Consider the following 22,220-nt stretch of genomic DNA (forward strand, 5'->3'; position numbering starts at 1 on the left):
CTTTTTTAAAAAAAAAAATCTTATTTTGCTATCAAAGCTCACCAAACCAAAAGGAAAGACAGTTTTTCAAAAAGCCAATAAAACCCAGAAAGAGGGATCTAGACAAGCCAAAATTATCCCCCAAAACAGTGCTATTGCAAAGAGGTGGGAAAACAAATTCCCAAAGTACATTAGAGAGGACCTACAAAAAGAGTTTAGAAAGTTAGGACTGAACTACAGTAGTGTGGAGTTCAAAAAGCACATAATTAAAGAAAGCTCAGCTTGTTCAGCTTGGGAATATATTAGGCTTTCTCCTATTCCAGCAGAGAAAATAAAATGTGACCCGATAGAGTCGGTATTAAAATTGTCCTTACCAACAGAAGGCTGGGTGAAGGTAAAGTGAGAGAATGTATAATGAAAGTCAGCAAAGACAAGTTGTTTTGAACCTAGGCTCCACTGCCCAGGAAAGGTGAACACAGCTGAAATTTTTCTGGGCCAGTGTCATTAAATAATAAAAGTGGCTCAAAACTCATGAACTATATACCACTGACAAACATCAGGTGACCCACATTGTTTGTGGTATAAAAAATATTTTTAAAATTATAAATTTCTATTCTGAAAAGTAGTAGACCAAAATGACACTGGGCCATTCAATCAGTTATAAAGGGCTTCCTCCAAAAAGAACTTAGCAGAAATTTAGGTTGGAAGGTATGTAATAGGGAGTAAGTGAGATCAAGCTCTCCGTACAATTTTAATAAGGCTTCTAACCACCGGAGTCGTAAGGAGTCATATTGAGGGGACTCCCATGGAACGTCTTAGAGGGATGCTTCTCAGAGATAAAAAGGTCTGTAAGTTCACCTCCTGACCCTCTCCTTACCTAAAGCTTGGGGAAGAAAATAAATATTTAAATTTTTAACTATTTAGAGCTTTGGGAACATAGTAATATCAATATTCTCTAGTTTTCATTTCCTAAACCTTTGGCTTTAACTTTCTCAATTATGTTACATTGAAAAATGTATGAACGTGCCTTAGTCAGTAGTACCACACGAAAATATAAACCTCGTTCTTCCTTATTTTCTATATTGGAAGAGTGAATGAATGGTAACCCTAACCCTAAATATCCTGCAATGTTATTTTGTATACTCAACAAAAGATTAGGGCAAACCATTTCACTTCCACATCTTGAGCAGTAGGAATTAACTAGTCTTCAATCTGATCTTCCAAAATATCTCCATTAACATCCACAGCATGGAACAATCTGGAAGCATATAAGGTACAATGTCAAAAACTTGGAAGAAACTATAATTTTTTTCCTTCTCTCAAAAATATGTTCTTTACTCTTCTGATAACATCTTTATCTTTTTGTCTCTCTTTTTTTTTTATCCTCACCGGAGGACATTTTTGCATTTATCTTCAGATAGAGCGGGAGGGAGAGAGGGAGGAAAAGAGAAGAGAGAAACATCGGTATGAGAAAGACACATTGAGTGGTTGCCACCCACATGACCCCAACTGGGGCCAGGGACAAACTGCAACTGAGGTACATGCCCTCAGCGAGAACCAAACCTGGGACTCTCTGGTCCGCAGGGCAACACTCTAACCGCTAAGCCAAACCGGTCAGGGCTCTTTTCCTCTTCTTTAATCTTCCACTGAGAAGGAATGAAACATGGGTCCCTCTGAACAAGCTGAATGACCCTCTGAATAGCCCTTTTAGGATCCAGACAAACTCTCTAGGGTCAAGGATAAACAATAATGGAAGATGGGTATCACAAAACTAATGCTCAATGTATACAATATGTGGAATGAGCCAAGACTGGGGAAGTCAGGCAATTTAGAAGAAGGTGAACTCTCAAGACACTATAACTCTATCACGTGCTAATCACTACATTCTATCTTCAATAGTCCATGCCCTCATTATCTATAGAATGTTTTATAGTTGCCAACTTCTCTTCCTTCCTGTATACCTAAATTTTAAGCAATTTTCAACACTAGATTTCCAATAATTCATGGGCAGAGTTTGTTTCTTTAATTTTTCTTATAGTCTGGTAACACCAACAATAATAGGTACTATATAAATGCCTATTAATAAAAATAATCTGAATTTGGAGCTGGTGGAGAACAGAATATTCACATTGTGCCAAGGAATCCCCACAGATCACTTAGTAGTATTGTTGTCAAAAAAGTTACTCTAGCCCTGGCCAGTTTTGCTCTGGTTAGAGCATTGGCCTGCTGTCCAGAGAGACCTAGGTTCGGTTCCTGCTAAGGGCGCGTACCTCTGTTGCAATTTGTCCCCGGCCTTGGTTGGGTCGTGCGGGTGGCAGCCACTCGATGTGTACCTTTCACGTCAATGTTTCTCTCTCTCTCTCTCTCCCCCCTGCTCTGTCTGAACAAAAAATGGGAAAATATCCTTGGGTGAGGATAAAAAAAAAAAAGTTACTCTAAATCTAGTCCAGCTTCAGTCTAGACCTAATTTTCAGTTTATAAAACAGAGAGGATAGAAAAACAGGTTCAAAGACACCATGGAGAAACAAAATTCTATAAGGTAAGACATAATATAGGACAATTGGTCTGGACTCTTCAAAAGTCATGTACCCCTTGCCCTGGGTGATGTTGTTCAGTGGTTAGAGCATCATCTCTCCCACTGAGAGGTCATGGGTTTGATTCCCATTCAAGGGCACATACCTGGGTTCCAGGTTCAATCCCCACCTCTGTTTGGGGCATGTGTGGGAGGCAGCCAATCGATGTGTCTCTCTTACATCAATGTTTCTCTTTCTCTCTCTCTCTCCCCACAACCTTCCCTCCCTTCCACTCACTCTAAAAATCAATGAAAAAAAATCCTTGGTTGAGGATTAACAACAAAGAAAAAAGTCTTGTACCCCTCAACACTTACAAAAAAAAAAGGTGGGCAAAACTTTTTACATTAAGAGACTCAAGAGCCCTGGCTGGTTTTCTCAGCGGTTAGAGCGTCCGCCTGCAGTCCAGAGAGGCCCGGGTTCAGTTCCCGCTAAGGGTGCATGCCTCGGTTGCAGTTTGTTCCCAGCCCTGGTTGGTCGTGCAGGTGGCAGCCACTTGATGTATCCCTTTCACATTGATGTTTCTCTCTCTCTCTCCCTCCCACTCTATCTGAACAAAATATCGAAAAATGTCCTTGGGTGAGGATAATAAGTAAATAAATAAATAAATTTTAAAAATAGAACAAAAAAAGAGAGAAACTCAAGAGACAGAACCAAATAAAATGAGTGAAACTGATTAGATCCTAGTTCAATACAACAAATTTAAAAGATATTTTTAGCCCCGGCTGGTTTGGCTCAGCAGTTAGAGCGTTGGCCCACAGACTAAAGAGTCCCAGGTTTGATTCTGGTCAAGGACACGTACCTCGGTTGCGGTCCAGTTCCTGGCCCTGGTTGGGGTTATGTGGGAGGCAACCAATCGATGTGCCTCTCTCACATAGATGTCTCTCTCTCTCCTTCCCTCCCTCCCTCTCTCCCTACCTCCCTCCCATTCTATCTGAAGATAAATGGAAAAATATCCTTGGGTGAAGATTAAAAGAAAAAAAGGATATATTTAGGGATAACTAGGAGGTTTTAAAGATGTTTATTAGCCCTGGCCTGTCTTGCTCAGTGGTCAGAGCGTCAGCCTGTGGACCATAGAGTCCTGGGTTCGATTCCGGCCAAGGGCACATGCCTCGGTTTAGGTTTGTCCCAGGCCCCAGTTGGGGTTGTGTGGGGGGCAACCAATCGACGTGTCTCTCTCACATTGATGTTTTTCTCTCTCTCCCTCCCACTCTGTCTGGATATAAATGTAAAAATATCCTCGGGTTAGAATTAAAAAAAAAATAGCAAAATACTATCAATGATTAATTTTGGTGGATGTTATCCTATTATACATAGTCCTATTCTTTCAACTTCTCTGAATATTTTCACTATAAAATGTTGAGAAAGATAAAAAAAAGAAATTTTCCAAATAGTGTTTTTTCATTATAATATTCATTTTCAAGAATATAAAACTTCATGTATGTGGAGAAAATGTGTAAGAGAATTCTCTAATAAGCAAAGCACTAAAGTCAAACACCGAATCTGTGGTTTGCAAATCAAATGCCAAAAACTGCTGCTGAGCCTAGGGAATTCTGTGTGTACGTACCGATTAAAACATGGGGAAGCAGGATCAGTGAAATGTTTATAAGGGTTTGCTCTAGAGAGTGAACCCATGCAAATCCAGCAGAAATATTGCATACAGCCAGTACATGTCATCTTGTTACATCCATCTAATTTCTGGTGGGAAAGACAGAAAGGGAAAAATATCACGGCTGTAAAAGCAAAAGAAATGCATACATCAAAAAGATTCAGTACAACATTCTCCTAGTCCTTTTCTTACACAGGGCTGAGACATATGGTAACACACTGATAGCTATTTACTGCCTACACTTTTGCATTACAAGTGAAAAAGAAAATATTTAGCAGGTGTGCCCTGCCAGTGTGGCTCAGTGGATTGAGCTTCGTCCCATGGACTGAGAAGTCCTGGTTCAATTCCTGGTCAGGGCACATGCCTGGGTTTCCCAGTAGGGAGCATGCAGGAGACAGCTGATCGATATAGCTCTCTCACATCGATGTTTCTCTTTCTCTTCCTTCCTTTCTCTCTAAAAAATTCAATGAACACATATTAAGAAAAAAAAAAGAAAATATTTAGCAAGTGTTTCTACAACTAGATACTTAGCAAGTTCTCTTTTGATAAACTCCAGATACAAACCAAACATGTACTTACTATATCGTACATGGAACATATAGTCAGTCATATTAATATTTAAATGTTTATATTTAATATGTGTAATTTTAAACTTTTTATATAAATCTAAGAAAACATTTGGTATCAAGTTCTCCACCCTATCAAAGAGCTGAGGAACATCAGAAGGGATTAAATTGGTTAAACAGAATGTCAGTTTCCCTAATGGAGTAATTAGGGAATGACTACGAGGTTCAGTTCAGACACACGGTAGTCTCCCTTATCTCCAGTTTTGTTACCCATGGTTAACTGTGGTCCAAAAACACAGAGTGGGGCAAAAGTAGGTTTACAATTGTGAGTATGCAAAACAATTTATTCTTGTACTATTTTCCATACGAACAACTGTAAACCTACTTTTGCCCCACGCTATATTCTATGAAAAATTACAGAAATAAACAATTCATAAGCTTTGAATTGTACACCATTCTGAGTAGTGAAATGAAATCTTGTGCTGTCCCAACCAGGATGTGAATCTTCCCTTCCCATTAGCCTGTCTCTGTATCAAAGCACTTGTGTTCAAGTAACCCTTATAACAGCCTAATGCTATGCCACAATGCCTATATTATTCACCTCATTTTGTATCATCTCAAGAGTGAGTACAGTATAATAATACATTTTGATGGAAAGAGGCTACATTCACATAACTTTTATTATAGTATATTATTATAATCATTCTATTTTATTAGTTATTGTTCTTAATCTCTTACTGTGCCTAATTTATAAATTAAACTTCATCATGGGTATCTATTGAAAAACACATAGAATATATAGGGTTTACTACTATCCTCAGGCATCTACTGGGGGTCTTGGAACATATTCCCTACAAATAAGGGAGGATCACTGTAATAGATTGAAACAGTAGAATCAAATACAAAAATATATTTCAATTTTAAAACACATTAAGATTTTTGTCAGGAAGCAATATATTTATTTATTTTGGCTCAGATTCATGGGAAAATGTCTCCATTTCCTATGCATATACTTGTTAAACAGGTGTGTTAAATTCCAGGATAAATAGTTCTGAGAAGACAGACTTGACTTTTTTTTTTTAATCCCATAGATGAGTTAAGAGTTGATTGTGGCTCCAGTGTAGCCTCCCCATAACCCATTCCATTTTAAGGGGGATATAATGTGAGAACAATTGTCACTATATGAAAAAAAGCACTCTGAAAGGGACGTACATGCATTTAAGGTCAATAACAATATTAAGTAATAAATTTACATCTTCCAAGTGAGAAGGTTTAAAAAATACCAAAATGTGTCTTCTTAATTAGTCATAAAATTAATAGGCTTCTTGAGACAATTGTAACATGCCTACAAGTCTGTTTACCTCTATGGGAGTCCCACAACATGGACAGCTCTTTGAGTTCTTTTCTAGCCACTCCTTACTTTCCATTTCTTCCAGTGCCTTCTGAATCACCCTCTTACCATACCTCTGTTCCAAAAATCTTTTATTGGCCTCATCTGCTTGCAGGTACTCATTTTGTAAGTCTATTAATTTCTCTAGAAAGAGAAATGGAAAATTAACTTTTATACAATTTCGCAAAGCTGATTAACAACCATTAAAAATGGCCAATACCTTTGACTACTCAATAATGCTATCCCTGGGACTTTATCATAAGGAAATAATCCAAAGTAAAGTTATACGCATGGAAATGCATATAACTATGGCAAACAAATTAAATGTCCTAGGAAATAATTATGTGTGAAAGAGCCATTTAATGACATACTATTCAGTTGTTAAAAACTTAGTTAGGATGGCTACAGCTCAATTAAAATACTCATTATAGAATCCAGAAAAAAAGCATACTTAAGTTTTAATTAGGTAAAAGTTAGACATGCACAAATGACAAAGAAAAAAAAGGAATCCTCCAACTAAAAAAGTTGGATTTGCTAAAGGTGGTCGAATAATAGGTTTTTTTTTCTCCCTTTGATTTTAATTTATTAATGCTGATATGTTTGTGCAATTAGTAGTATACAGTCAAAGACTGACTTATCTAAAAAATGCAAAGGTTGAAACTGACACTGATTTTCATTCAGCATCATTCACCATTTGATAATAAATAAAAGCACCTTTGGCTTAAGGGTAAATACTAACTGTTTAATTTGGTAAATTAAAAAAAAAAAGTCAGTGAATAAAATTTACTACCCACAGCTACTGAACAGTTACTCCTGCCAACTTTCCCCCTTGATACTCTTCAATCTGGTTTCTATTGCTTTATCACTTACATGAACAGGCAGCCATTCCTTAAGGCTTTACTTATAGACAAAAGGCTTTTGTTCACAATCCTGTTATCTTAATTTTCAACACAACCAATTAAAGACTTTCAACAATGTTCTAGTTATTTTATTAGTTTACTTTCCTCATATTTAGAGCTGTCTCCCTTTTTGTGCAGTGAACATCTTCTGGTACAGAAGCCTATCTGCACTCTTTTCCTTCACTTGTGAATCCTTTCTCTGCACTGTGCATTCCCATGGCTCCATCACCTCTGCTTAGATGTAGCAAATGTGTGTCTCTTTATCCTGTCATTTTTATTCCTCTAATAACTCAAAACATTTTTGTGTTCCTAGACATCTTAAGGACAAAGATTACTGCTCTAATGTCCTCAAAATAATAAAAATGCTAATATTCCATATATTTTACATGGTAATATCTAACATGTATATGAATATAGAGATAGAGAGAGAGAGAATGAGATGTCAAATTTTGCTGAAGCCCCCAAGCCTATCTTCGATTTCTTCCTCAAATGCTGTGAAACATGAGAAATGTACTTTAGCCTCTCAATGCTAAGGTACAGAAATCTAAGAACAGCTTATAATTATGCTGTGATGAGTTCTCCATCCCATCTGCCTGGACCCACTACAAGACTCTGCTCTAGGCACTGGGAGTATCTACTCATTCTTCTCTCAGGGTACTTTCTTAGAGATAATAACACTCTAACAGTGCCAACTAGTAACTATAATAATAATGGCATTAATAGCTACCATTCTGCATTTTACATGTATTAGCCCATTATTCTCAAATTATCTATGGTAAAGGGCTAGTTTTCCTTCCTTACCCTGTCAAGGACCAATAATTTAGAAACATACAATAAAATGAATTATTAAAAAAAATAAAAGTAAAAAGATAAAAAAACTATAAGCCTAAATTTTTATTAGATTTGCCCGACGTAAAATTATTGTGACTTCGCTGTAAGTTTCAAATCCTGACCCTCAATTTCTATATTTATCTTCTCATAGACCAGTATAACAACTTTGAGAAGCACTATAATAGAGCATTTCTTCCTTAGAATAATCCTATGATATAGCTGTTATCATCATCCCTGTTAGTTTGAAAAAGACTAAGTCACCAGAGGCCAGTTAAATTGATGTCAAGGGCCTAATTTCTCAATCCTTATCTAGATCAGAAATGGCAAACAGGTTTGGCATTCTGAAGTGCTGTGTTGAGGAAGATTTTGAGGCCTTCCTGAGCTCAATGAGAGAGCACTTGATGACAAGCAGACATATGTGCCACAGAAATAAGAGTGACAGCTATGCATCTGCCAACAAGATCTACCATTATTTCATGTTCATAGATAAAATTACCTTGCCATTCCTTCCCTGGACTGTTCTCCCCTGATATCCGCATGACTTGTTTCCTTCCTTCCTTCAAATCTTTACTCAAACCACTTTGCCAGTGAGGCTTCCTGGGACTTCCCCTGGCTTCCCCAAGTAATATCCCAAGTCCCTTCCCCTTCAGAATATTTCATATCCTGTTTCCGTTTTATTTATGTTTTCTTACCATCATCTGATATTCTTATTTATGTTGTTTGCCTCCATTTGAATATAAGTTCCATGAGGGCATTTGGTCACTACTATACCTACAGAAGCTAGGACAGTAAAATAACACAAAAATATCTGTTGAAGGAACATTTCCAAATGGAAAATGGAAGTGATAAGTTTTGGGGTTTCTGGTGGGGGGAGAGGGGAACTGAGTTCACACACTTACCTGCAGTGAGCTTACATGGGGAGACACCATGGTAAGTCAATCTGCACAAGGTACAGAAGGCAAAATTGCAGCTGGAACAGATGCCCATGGTGCAGCCAGGTTCCTGCATCACAGGCAGCTGGCAGCATGGGCGGGGGCAATATACCACATCTGCCATCAGGTCCAAAGTAGACTGGAGAAGGAGCCGATCATAACGGGCAAATAACTCTGCTTCTACTAGCTCTTTGACCTGAAAGAAAATATTTTAAAACACATAGGTCTGATAATTTTCCAACCAATTCTGATCCTGAGGATATTCTTAGGCTGCTGGTGCAAATCAGATGCACATAAATTAAACCCCTCTACCTCACTGCAAGATCAAACCAAGTATGGCAAGTCTGTATCTTAACTGAGATGGCACTTATATGGATCTATATATCTGTCAAAACTTAGCCGGGTAGCTCAGTTGGTTAGAGTATCATCCCGATGCACTTAGGTTGCAGGTTCCACCCCCAGTCAGGGCACATACAAGAATCAACTAGTCGCCTGGCCAGTGTGGATCAGTGGTTGAGTGTCAACACCTATACCAGGAGGTACTGGTTTGATTCCAGGTCAGAGCACATGCCCAGATTGTGGGTCAATCCCCAGTGGGGGGAGTGGAGGAGGCAGCTGATCCACATTCTCTCTCATCGTTTCTATCTCTCTCCCTCTCCCTAAAAAATCAATTAAAAATATTTATTAAAAAATTAAATCAACCAATAAATGCATAAATAAGTAGAAAAAAATCAATGATTTTCTCTCTCCCTAAAAATCAATAGAAATAAAAATAAATTAAAAATTTAAAACTAAGAAATTGTACACTTTATTATTTATTTATTTTATCCTCACCCAAGGACAGTTTTTTGTATTTATCTTCAGATAGAGTGGGAGGGAAAGAGGGAGAAAGAGAGAGAGAGAAACATCGATGTGAGAGAGACATGTCGACTGGTCGCCACCCACAAGACCCCAACCGGGGCTGGGGACAAACTGCAACAGAGGTATGTGGACTTAGTAGGAACCGAACCCAAGACTCCCTGGTCCACAGGCGGATGTTCTAACTGCTGAGCCAAACCAACCAGTGCAATAAATTTGTTTTTTTTTTAAAAAATCACATCAAGCCCCGGCAGGTTTGGCTCAGCGGTTAGAGCGTCAGCCCGCATTGGCCTGCGGACCAGAGAGTCCCTGGTTCAGTTTCTGCTAAGGGCACGTACCTCAGTTGCTGTTCGTCCCCGGCCCTGATTGGGATCGTGTAGGTGGCAACCAGTCGATGTGTCTCTCTCATTTTGATGTTTCTCTCTCTGTCTCTTCCTCCCTCTCTGAGAATAAGCGCCAAAAAAAAAAAAAAAAATCACATCAAGCAGGCTGTCCTTATGTTAAAGTCTGTAAATGATTCAGTTAGCCATTCCAAGAGATATCCCCTTCAGATCCCAACCTCATAAAGACAGGCTAGTGATTCTCCCATGTTGATGGCATCCTAGTAAATATACAAAATCACCAGAATTACTTTACACCTTTTTAACATTTATCCCTGCTGAGGATTGCCCATACTGAGGCCAGCAAAGGACGTATTTATGTATGCTTAAATGGTAAAGTAAGACCACAGCATTCTTGATGGATATAGTGAAACAGCTTGTGGGCTGGCTCCAAGGCCTCAGAGTGCCCTGATGAACCCTAGCAAGGAATTTCCTGAGAAGATGAAAGAAGAATTTTTTTCTTTGTGAAAGAAAATTAGGATGCAGCTGTCAGTCAATAAAGAGTTACCTGACCAGGAGTGGCCACAGAAGGGCACTTGGGTTCCGGGCAGTTGAGGCGCTGAACTTGGCCATCTTTGATCTGGATTTCAAAGTAATCCTTTAGACAGGCTTTGCAGTACACATGTCTGCACTCCAAGAAGTACATGCATTCACTACCCAGCTTCTCACAGAAACAGATATTGCACAGGAATAATTTACTATTAAAGCATTTTATCTGCTGAGCTTGATCAAAGTCTAAGATTTCTTGGATCAGACTTGACAGTGATTCCACATCCTGCACGGCTCTTGCATCCACAACTTCCTCTTGGTCTACATCAGATCCAGCAGCTCCTCTGAAATCTAGCTCTGTGTTGGCAGAGGCTTGAGCTGTCCTTCTCTGCACTTTTTTCTGAGAACCAATCTTGAGCTCAAAAGGAGAGACAATATTCAGGTACCCTAGGGTCTCTTCCTTAAGAAACTGCATCCAGGCAAACAGGACCACATTGCCACGGTGTTCTTCCCACAAATTGTCTAAGTGCTTGCAGAGAGCAGACAGCTAGGAGAAAACACATAAGGATACTACTGAGTTTGGAAAGGCCATGATGCCTTCAACTCCTGATTTACCTTGAAATCTTTGTTAGGCCCTCACACTTCTTAAAATTATTATTATTATTATTTTACTGCTGTGATAAACAGTTCTGCAAAACAGCACCAAAATTCTCATCAGAGCACTTCTTAAACTATATTCAGCAACAAACCATAGTAGCAAAGTCAAAAGCTAAAGGAAGTATCAAGAGATGGTATGACTTCACAAATGTAGAACTAGGTTTACATATGCACTGCTGAATGGAGGACTTTCTCTGTTCTTTCATTGTTCTTTGTGTTAGTATTGCTATATACCACATGTAGGAGAAAGAGATCCAGTTCTAAAATGGAGTCCTAGCCTGTAGGTACCCTGCAATAATAGTTAGAAAGAGAATGGTTCAAAGATTTTAAAATTAATTCTTTCAGTCCTATCAAAAAGCCAATTCATGTGAAAAGAATCAGTAACAGGATCCAACCTCAGAGTCCTTGTTATTCAGATTTACAAGCTGGTTTTAACTGAGCAATCTAGGCTTATACCAGATCCTGGTTAATGGAGGCAGGCACACTGATATTGAACCTGGACATGATTAAAAGCCCACAATGTGATTTGGCTGCCATAAGGGAGAAAGTTCACACTTTCTAAGCTAAGCAACCAGAGTTTAAACTATTTCAACTTTTCCACCTTAAAAGTAGTTTGTTCAATTTTGATGACAAATATGATTTTCCATTAGAAATGTGAAATATTTATACATAGAGCTCAGGAACTACAAGCAACTTTTCTTTTTAGGTAAACATGAACAAACAAACAAAAAAAGCCTTCTAGATGCAAACCAGCTTTGTAAATTTAAATAACAAGTGAACAAATATCATATTTTCTGTTCCTTGCTATGCACTCAGCCCTATACAGGCATGAATTTAAACCATTAATGCTTTTCCACATTTACATGAATGTTTATAAGATCATCCACTTTTTAGAAACCTGATGAAAGCTATAAAATGTAATAAACACTAAAAGGGAAACTTGGAGTTCTGTTTGAGCCACCAATTCCAATGAAGAAGCCATTCTCCTCCATCTCTTTTCTTCTGCAGCCCCTTCTCAAAAGAGGCATCTGAAATGTGCATGAATGTGAGAAAGGAGTAGTCAGAAAGAGGAAAAGAGTGAGAGAGAGAGAGAGAGTGAGTGTGTGTGTGTGTGTGTGTGTGTGTGTGTACAGTCATCCCTCGTTTATCGCGGTTAGTTGTTCCAGACTCTAGCGGTTGCACCTGGCATTGAAGGATTCCTGGGGTGCTTGAATACATAGGCCACAGTCCATACGTACAGTAATTTTACTTTTAATTGTAATGCCGGGGTGTATAATTGACTCAGACAACCGAGCGCGCACTGTATCATTTTCACTGTCTCGATCAACTTTTTAATCACTATATTTGAAGAAACCACAATAGAGTGAAGCCGTGAAAGTCGAAGTGCAAAGTGGCGAGGGACAACTGTGTTGGGGAGGAATAATGGAAAATACAAAACTAAACCTACTTCCCTTCTATTTACCAACCCCAATTCAGTGAAAGACAGGTCCATGTGTCAACTTCACTATCAGCAGGTGAAATTCATAATGCCAAAGAATCAGGGCTCAGCAACAAATAAGAACTGAACCAAGAAGGAGCATAAGAGACCAGTTAAATGTCAATTATATACACAAAATTTTTATTTGATAGAAAAATCCTACTGTAATTTTAGCTATATAACATAAAATAATGAACAACTCTCCCCTCCCCACACTCTCCAAAGCCAGCATTAAGGAGATTCTATTTGGCTGGAATCTGAAACTACAACCACCACACATCCTATTAATCAGTCTTTGTGTTGTGTTGTGTGTGTGTGTGTGTGTGTGTGTGTGTGCATACGCATACACATGCATGGATGTCAAGTATCAAAAGCTCTCTTGAGAAATGGAATTATAAATATCTAAATAATTTAGTCAACTATCACTAACCTAAATGTCAAGTAGTGTTAATATTGGGAAGTGGGCAAATAATCTACAGTCTAGTGTGCATTGCCTCTGGCACAGCTATTAGAATGTAAGGTAATATTCTTTTTTATTCTATGTGTATTATCCTTTTTTAAGTTTAATTTTGTTTTTGAACCTCAATTTTAAGCTCCATTTTATAAAAGCACTCTCATCTAAAGATTAGATTGTTGGGGCAGGGGAAAGTGGGGGATTGAAAAATACATGATCCAAAAGGAAAAACTGGCAAGCTGTTCCTTAAGGTCAATGATTCTGACAGCTTTTGTCTTAATACACATCAACCTATCAATCTTCATCATGACTTCTAGACAAATAGCTGCTATTGATCTATTATCTACCCCAGAACACTTTATATTAGCTTCAAGTCATATTTATGTCTCAATCAGGAGTTAAGGTTGTTACTAGAAGAGAATATATAACCTGGAGGAAATGATGGTTCATAGTATAAGGTCTTAAGCCTTCATGAGCTATCTACAGGAATCACATACATTTCTATTTGTGTGTAATTATATTGACGTGAGAGACCAGTCAACACGTATTTGTTCTTATTATATAGATCTTTAAAAATAAAAGCACTTATTATGTTTACTTAGGCAATTTGTTTATTCTAATTATATTAGATCAATTTTAATCCTCTTAATTACAATGAAATCTTTCTTTTAAGGAATGGATAAGAAACTATGTAATTTCAACATCTACAGAAAATGAGGGGGACTTTATAGTTTCATCACAATACAGATTAAATGGAAAAATAGCAAAACAAGAAACAATATACTTGATTAGAAATCACTCCCACTGCAATTCATAATGATTAATCATTTTAATTACTGCCATTCCTTTCTAAAACACCAAACATTTTCAATTCTTTAACAGGATTCATGAAGGCAAGGGAAAAAAAATCACAAAATCAAAGCCATTTGTTCTTCATGCACTGAAGTCAAGATCAAAGTAGTCTTCAATTAAAGATGAATTTTTAAGTTTCTAAAAATGGATAGGAGAAATTAAGTTTCGGGTCTAACCTGAGTTGGTGACAGCCATTTGCCACTAAGTGTGAATGAAGGTGGGGAGGAGGATGGATAATCTGGTGGCAGTTCAAAGTTCAGCACAAGTGGAGGCAGAAAGCAAATGGTGTATTCAAAGCCACTATTCTGGAGACACTCATTTGAATTGCCTGAACCAAAAACAAAGAGTAGAAAGGATCAGCTGGTCAACACTTGAGTGTCCATTACTGTTGGGCAGAGCTCAAGAAAGACTTAATGCTTTTGTTGAGGGGATAAAAACCCTCCCCCAAAGCACTTTCTATTTCCTAATTTTAACTTTGTATCCGCCACCTTTAAAAAAAATCTTGGAAGCCCTTGAAATATCTACTAAGCAGCATGAAATTTATAATGAAGATATACAACTTATTCTTGTATACACTTTTGAGTACAATTCCTAACACTAATGAGCAAGTAATACACAATGTTTTCTTTTGTTGTTTTACAGTTGATAATTAAAAACACAATCTACAGAAAAGAATGTTTATTTCTACCAAAAAGCCTTGACCTACTTAGACCAGCAAGTGTCAGCTACCCATGAATCACAGTTGGGACAATTTGTAACAACATAATGATCTCAGGCTTGAGGACAAGATATAGCACACAACACTTCACAAAATTTCATTTTAAATTATCACACTTTCTTTTCTCAATGCCTTTAATAATAGTAACATTTGAGAAAGCGTGCATCAAAGTCTTTTCTGTAAATGTTTTTTGTTTGTTTTGTCTGAAGCAATGGGTCACAGAGTAATAGCACATGTTGCATGTTTATGGTAGTTTAAATGAGTCTGGAAACCAAATAAAATTAACCACCACCATGGTACTTTAAAGCTTCCAAGTGTTTTCACATACATTATTTCATTTCCTCTTTTATTATCCCTATTTTATAGCCAGTGAGTCATGGCTGATAAACTGCTAGTTAGAAGATTAGGACACATGGAATATGCAGGATAATATCCCAAATTCAATGGTCAAAAGGTGGAATCAAACTGAAAACTGTTTACCTCCCAGTACTATTCTCACTTAAAACAGAAACATGCATTAAATCTGTAATAATACCATCTCTCACTAATGCCTAAAAACATAAGGGATAAATAATTTAGGTTTTGGACTCATAGATATAGAGACAGATTGACAGTTGTCAGGGGAGAGAGGGAAGGGGGCTGGATGAAAAAGATGAAGAGATTAAGTAGTATAAATTGGTAGTTATAGAAGATGTAGATTATAACAGACAATACAGTCAATAATATCGTGATAACTATGTACAGGGCTAAGTGGGTACTTGAAGCACTGGGGGGACTACTCTGTAAAGTGCACGATTTTTCTAACCACTTTGTTGTACATCTGAAACTAATACAGAATAATAATGAATGTAAACTGTAATTGAAAAATAAATAGTTTAGGTTTCACTAAGAAATTGAGAATAACCTTTATTTAGAAAACTCAGTTTAAGAGAATATTATTAACTGACCGCTCACAAATATCTTGAAATTTTGTGGCAAGTCCAAATAGATCCTGGTTTCTCCACCTTGGACAGACTCTGCTTTTCTAAATTCATCTCCATCATAAATACTTGCCAGGGCCAGCAATTCATCCTCCTGAGCTTCTCGGTCTTCTGACGACATTTAATTTTCTGAGGAGCTGAAGACAATCATTCAAATCAGTTAAGAATAGAAAAGGCTGAGTTTGAAAAAGGCTAGTGGCACCACAAATAAATAAATAAATAAAAGTTCCTCACAAACAAGTGCAAAGATTAATCAATATTGTCACTAGTCTGCTAAACTAAAAAAATGACAGGCATGTCTAATATTCTAGTAGTTTTGCAATAGTAACAGCCTTTTTTCAAAAAGAATGACAGTGGCCTGGCTAGTGTGGCTCAGTGGTTAAGTGTCGACCCATGCACCAAGAGGTTCCCGGTTCGATTCCCAATCAGGGCACATGCTCAGGTTGTGGGTCCGATCCCTAGTGGGGGGCATGCAGGAGGTGGTCAATCGATGTTGTCTCTCTTCAATGTTTCCATCTCTCTCTCCCTCTCCCTTCCTCTCTCTCTAAAAAATCAATAAAGAAAAAAAAAAATGACAGTGGTGTTTCTGATTGCTGACTTTATCAGTTAGTATGACTGACTTAGGAAAAAAAGCATAATTAAAAAAAATGTTTTGAGCCCTGGCCAGTTTTGCTCAGTGGTTAGAGAGTGGGCCCTCAACCCAGAAGGTCATGGGTTTGATTTCCGGTCCTGGGCAAGTACCTGGGTTGCAGGTTCCATCTCTGGCCCTGGTTGGGGGATGCAGGAGGCAACCAATCAACGTGTCTCTCTCACATAGATGTGTGTCTCTCTCTCCCTCCCTTCCTCCCTTCCACTCTATCGAAAATCAATGGAAAAATATCCTCAGGTGAGGATTAACAAAACAAAGTTCTGAAAGGACAAATCACAAATTACTTTGACTTGTCCACTAAATTTAGCAACGTGCCTTGCTCACAAAAGGAGTCAAAGTATATATTTGATATCCTTTTAAAAAATAAATGAATTTTTAAAATCCACAGGAATCTCTAGGACAGGTTTTCTTAACTTCAGCACTATTGACATTTTGGAATAAATAACTTTGTTGTGGGAGGCCAGTCTGTGCATTATAGGACATGTAACAGCATCTCTGGCTTCAACCCACTAGATGCCAATAGCATCCTTTTCCCTCAAAAGTGTGACAATAAAAACTATCTCCACATAGCCAAATGTCCCCAGGGGCAAAATTACTCCCAGTTTAGAACACCCTGTTCTAGAGAATGTTACAGGCACAGATACTATATAAAAAAGTTAGATAACTGAGGAAGCAGCAAAATAACATTAAATTTTGAAATAATACCAGATTTGTCTAATCAATTTTAAGATTTACCATTATTTTAGGTAACACAAATATACTACAATTAAAGTGTGAATCAATGCTTTTTAATCACAGTGACTAAAAGATGCACCACAATTTCAGGTCATTTAAGTGTGAAAAAAACATGTAATGAGAATCTATAAAAATGATCTAATCAGCCCAGCTGGTGTGGCTCAGTGATTGAGCGTCGACTCATGCATCAAGAAGTCGCTGGTTCAATTCCCAGTCAGGGCACATGCTCAGGTTGTGGGCCAAATCCCCAGTGGGGGGCACGCAGGAGGCAGCCAATCGATGTTCTCTCTTTCTAAAGTCAATAAAGAAAAAAATTATCTAATCAAACAACAACAAAAATTACCATTCTGTCAATTAAAATATTGGGATTATAACTGCATTTGCAAATACAGTCCCTCTTGAGCAAAAACATTTTTTTATTTATTTTTTATCCTCACCCGAGGGTATTTTTCCATTTTTTGTACAGACAGAGTGGGAGGGAGAGAGAGAGAGAAACATCGACGTGAAGGGACACATCGAGTGGCCACCACCTGCACGACCAACCAGGGCCGGGGACAAACTGCAACCGAAGTACGCGCCCTTAGCGGGAACCGAACCCGGGTCTCTCCAGACCGCAGGCCGACGCTCTAACCGCTGAGCCAAACCGGCCAGGGCAACATTTTTAATTGAAATGTACAAAACTAAAAAGTTAGAACATGGTTCACATTATAAAAGGTGACACTACAAAATTTTAGACAAATCCCATTTAAAATAATTTCACTTTCAAAAATAATTTTGTACCCTGGCCAATGTGGCTCAGTTGTTAGAGCATCAGCCTGTACACAGAAGGATCTTGGATTAGATTCCCAGTCAAGGGCAGGTACCTAGGTTGCAGGCTGGATCCCCAGCCCAGTCAGGGTATGTGCAGGAGGCAACCAATCGATGTGTCTCTTTCACATTGATGTTTCTCTCTCTCTCTTTCTCCCTGCTCCCTCCCTCCCTTCCACTCTCTCTATAAATCAATGGGGGAAAAATATCCTCGAGCGAGGATTAACAACAACAACAACAAAATGATAAAATAATTTTGTTCCAGCAGATGATAATGGTTGTACTTAAGCTGTATCCCTATCTAAGACAGTGACATGTTCCATTTGAGTTAGTACCTGTTAATAACAACAAGAAAAGAATATTAACACTGCAGTCTATTTCAGTTCAGAGACTGGAATTCATGCAAATATCCCATTTATTCTCTAGATGGTGGAGATGAGACTGCTGAAGTTGGATAAGAGGCCAAGATGTGGAATTCATACTAGATTTACTATAGAAATCCTGCCATCTGCAGAAAAAAAAAAAAAAAAATACAAAAGATGTTAGGACCCTCTCCAAATTTAAATTCTGAATTTCCATTATTGCCATTTAATTCAAACACATCCTAATACACAGTCAATCCTAATCTGCAGCTGCATGCTACTTTCCTAGAACAGCCTGAGTCACATGGATAAAGGGGCATTTGTATGTACTCAGCAAAGAGAGAGGTCTTATCTGACAGACTTCAGCCGTGGGTGGAGCTGAGAAGGACCATCAAGGTCATGAGAGGACAGCATACCAAAACCCTTGACAAACATCTTCCAAGGTTTTTGTTTCTCTTTTCCTCTTCTGCTGCTTTTATTCCTTCATTTCCTATCCCCGTCCAGTTTTCTTCTCTTGCAAACAAATTAATCCTGTCAGAGACACTCCACGCATGATAGTAGGATGTTTAAAAGCAAAACAAAACAACGAAAGTGCTCACACATGTGAACACAGGCACTATTTTTCCCGTCAACCTTATTTCCATTCTATTTAAGAGTTTGTGGAAGAACAGCTTAAGACCACTCAGTAGTTATTTCTACCCATTCAGTGACCTGAGCAGTGGGGGCTGCAGATAGTCTTCAGTAGAAAACTGTTGAATAGGCAGAGAGTACCTGCACACCTTCGACTTGTAGTGAACTCGGGAGCTGGAACAGTCCATTCACCCTGAAATTCCTCCTTGGTTACAGCCTTTTCAGCAGTGGCCTGCTCTTCCTTTTCTGTCTCTTCAGGATCTCTATAGAAGCATTGATCAGGCATGACCTCCCATGGGTGTTCACAGGAGATGGTGCCATGCATGCACAGAACCTCCCAGGCCAGCAACCACAACATGAGACCCACTGAGTGAGCCCCCTTGTTGTTGCAAGGGACGGCTTGCATGGTCAGCTCTGGGATCAGTAACCACCACAAGTCTCGGCTCCCAGAAGGCTGTCTAGAACTGGTTAGTGAAGGTTCCAGGAGTGAAGCAGCCAGCAATAGGAGTGGCTCCAGTGGGGCAACAAACTTCACCACAGCTCACTGCCAGTATTCCCGGAAAATATGACTGACACTGCCAGTATTCCTGGACAATATGACTGACATCAGCAAGGTATTCACTGGCAACAATGGCATGAGCTGCCAGCAGAAGTTTCTCCCAGGTTCTCTTGAGATTTATGATGTGGATGAGGTCACTTTTCCTTTACTAGACATACTGTTCCATTTGGAAGTTGAGGTTGGTGTCACCTAACTGGGTTCCTGCTGCAAGGAATTTAAAGACATCCTCCTCCTTCATTTGCAGGAAATCAGTGGCTCTGGACACTGTGAAAGTTGCCCTTTAAGTTACATGGGAACCAAGAACAACACTGTAGGGGCCCCTCTCTGGGTTGCTCAGAAAGACTAAATTCTGTTCTAAATGCTTTAGAGCCAGGCTTCAGAGTTGGGAGTGAGAAGAAAGAGGAGGGTGGCCCATAGATGAGTTATGGAGAATTCTATGAACACCCCAAAATTATATGCAAAAATATGATATGAAATAATTTTAAAACCAGATTCTCAAATGTATGACTCCCAAATAAGCTAAAAATGAAATTCAGAATCAATTTACATGTATTAAGCACCTACTATGTACTATATTAGGTCCTTTCAAATTACCTTATTTAATTTTAAACAATTTTACCAGATGTAGTAATTAAGCCTAACATAATTAAGCTCTGTTTCTTCCTGTTCAAGCAGTTATAAATGGAGTGATAGATGATTTCTAGTTTTTGGTTTTAGGTTAATTTTCTCCATATTTTAAGCACATTAGAATCACCTGAGCAATGAAACCATGTGTCAGTAGCTAGCCAACCTCTCCAGGTGATCTTACATGCAGCCAGGATTGAGATCTACTCCAAGCTGTGTTTCCCATCAACAGTTCCTCATGACCTACCCCACCAGATACCAGCTTCTGAAGCTGCCATGGGGTCCCAGTCCCTTAATGCAGTTCGGTGACCTACACTTCCCTGATTCTATCCATTCAGCCTTCCAAAGCCCCTATGCCTTGTAGAAATTTCTAATTCAATGTCATGACTCTCTTTAAAAATCCAACAAACTTTTACTGTAACTTTCCTATAACACCGTCACATCCCACCTTGCATCACAGTAATTTGTACTTCCTCTCCTACTGGACTGCATAAGTTCCTTAAGGGCAAGAATCAAGTCTGTGTATTGTTCTCAGCATCTGGCAGTGCCTTGCATTAGACACTGGAAAAATTTAGAAGTGAATTGGAGTGAGATGCAGTGCACTGAAATGGGAGGCCAGAATCACAAGGTTCAGTAACTGCTTGGCACATTCCACTAGAAGCAGGAGGTTGGGTTGGTGGTCAAGGTAACAGTAAGAGCATGGATGTGGGCAATGGGGACAGAAAGAAACTTTGCTTGGGGCAATGGACGAACGATGCAGTGTGCAGATGTTTTATTGAGCTGTACACTAGAAACCTGTATGGTTTTGTGAACCAATGTCACCCCAATAAATTCAATTTAAAAAAAAGAGAGATCTCATGTCAATAACTAAAAAAAAAACCCAAAAACCACACAGCAAGAACAGAAACACTCGGTGAACTCTTACCGTAGATTCCCACAACCTATGAATCAAGTCCTATTTCCACTGCACAGAGAAGAATGACATTTTAAGTCCTTTTCCAGCCCAAGACCACACAGCTAATATATAACTAAAACTGGGTTCAGACCATCCTGTTTCTTCACCTGTAACACAGGGACCAGAATAAACCCCGGCGCCAACAGACAAGGTAATTCCAGTTTAATACTGGCTTTGGCAAACTGGAAACCGCTACACTGGTGAGGGGAGCCCCTCCTCCGCGGGTTTCCCGGCGGCCTGGGAAAATCCTCCTCCTTCTCCCGGCCACACCGTGGGGACTCCAGAGCCGGCGTCAGCCCTGGCTCCGGAATGGGCACGCCGCCGCCGGTGTCTCCACCGCTCACCCACCAGTGTCAGTCGTAGTTTGAGCGACTCACCTACAATCGGGGAGCAGGCCCAAGCCTCGCTACCTGCCCCACCGTCTGGACACGGAGGGCGCCGTGCGGCCGTGTGAGGTCCCGAAGAAGCAGGGCCTGGACCCTGCCCTTCTCTGAGCGCCCCGGGGAGGTCTTAGCCGGGCCAGACTGGGGGAACCCCGTTCGGTGTTTGGAGGGCTGTAGCCCACTGAGCTGTCCTGGCCCGGCCGCCCTTCTCTGTCTCGCGCGCACGGAGCGCGGTCGCCAAGGTACCTTCCGGCCGCCCCCTTCCTCCCCCCCGTGCCGGGCCCGAAGGTTCCGCCCTCCGCCCTAACCCCGAAGCCCCTCAAAGGCTCTCTGCCGACCGGTCAGGAGACGCCCGGCTCAACCTGCGCACCGCCTCTTCCGTCTTAAGAGCTGTCAGCTGAGCCAGGTGGATCCGGCCGGGACAGCCCCAGCGTCAGGAGGACTCTGCGCAGCCGCCGTGTCCGCCCCGGCCCCTCGGCCGCCCCCAGCAGGCTGAAGGTGGCGCTGCAGGCGGGAGCACTGTCACTCCCACCACCGCCCAGCAAAAGTCCTATGCTTGTGAAGAAATTGGTACAAATGCAGATCTGGGACCCCCTTGCCCAGCGGACTCCTTTCAGTAGTTCTGGGATAGGGCCCAGGAATTAGAATTTTTACCAATCCCAGAGGTGATCGATAGGCAGCCGTCTACGTGGGGCAGACACTCCTGTAACAATCCCAAACCTGCTCCTCCAGGGAGACTTAAGCAAGTCTCCTCTTCCTTCTCTGATCCCAACTACCTTCTTAGAAATGCTGCCCATCTTTCTGGCACTTCCGCGATGAAAGTATTCACTTATTGTTCATTTTAAAACAACAATAATAACTACCACATTTATTGA

General features: G+C 39.8%; 1 protein-coding gene across 14 annotated transcripts; it reads right to left on the reverse strand.

Annotated features, from left to right (window-relative positions):
* RNF14 (ring finger protein 14) lies at positions 1-21,791 on the reverse strand. Of its 14 annotated transcripts, none has more exons than XM_036282124.1 (10): positions 21,340-21,636; positions 18,974-19,087; positions 18,168-18,340; positions 15,609-15,778; positions 14,120-14,271; positions 10,523-11,050; positions 8,744-8,972; positions 6,086-6,258; positions 4,117-4,247; positions 598-1,237 (listed from the first exon to the last, which is right to left on the reverse strand). In XM_036282124.1, exons 4-10 carry the CDS (start codon positions 15,760-15,762, stop codon positions 1,180-1,182), a joined length of 1,425 nt encoding a protein of 474 aa, XP_036138017.1. In that variant the 5' UTR covers positions 15,763-15,778; positions 18,168-18,340; positions 18,974-19,087; positions 21,340-21,636; the 3' UTR covers positions 598-1,179. The 14 variants fall into 14 exon arrangements, with proteins under 14 accessions (XP_036138015.1, XP_036138017.1, XP_036138016.1 ...); XM_036282123.1 differs by having other exon boundaries at positions 18,966-19,087; XM_036282122.1 differs by lacking the exon at positions 18,974-19,087 and having other exon boundaries at positions 1-1,237.
* Positions 21,792-22,220: the final 429 nt, after the last annotated feature.

The sequence above is a fragment of the Molossus molossus genome, unplaced genomic scaffold (assembly GCF_014108415.1).
Source record: "Molossus molossus isolate mMolMol1 unplaced genomic scaffold, mMolMol1.p scaffold_m16_p_4, whole genome shotgun sequence".
NCBI lineage: Eukaryota > Metazoa > Chordata > Mammalia > Chiroptera > Molossidae > Molossus > Molossus molossus.

Bases quoted from the DNA above. Each gene is read 5' to 3' on its own strand.
- RNF14 (XM_036282122.1), bottom strand. From the start codon at position 15,762: ATGTCGTCAGAAGACCGAGAAGCTCAGGAGGATGAATTGCTGGCCCTG. The intron at 6,259-8,743 runs GTAAGTGTGTGA...TTCTCTTTCTAG, and splicing joins CCCATGTAAGCTCACTGCAG to AGAAATTAATAGACTTACAA. The intron at 1,238-4,116 runs GTACGTACACAC...ATATGCTTCCAG, and splicing joins GCTTCCCCATGTTTTAATCG to ATTGTTCCATGCTGTGGATG.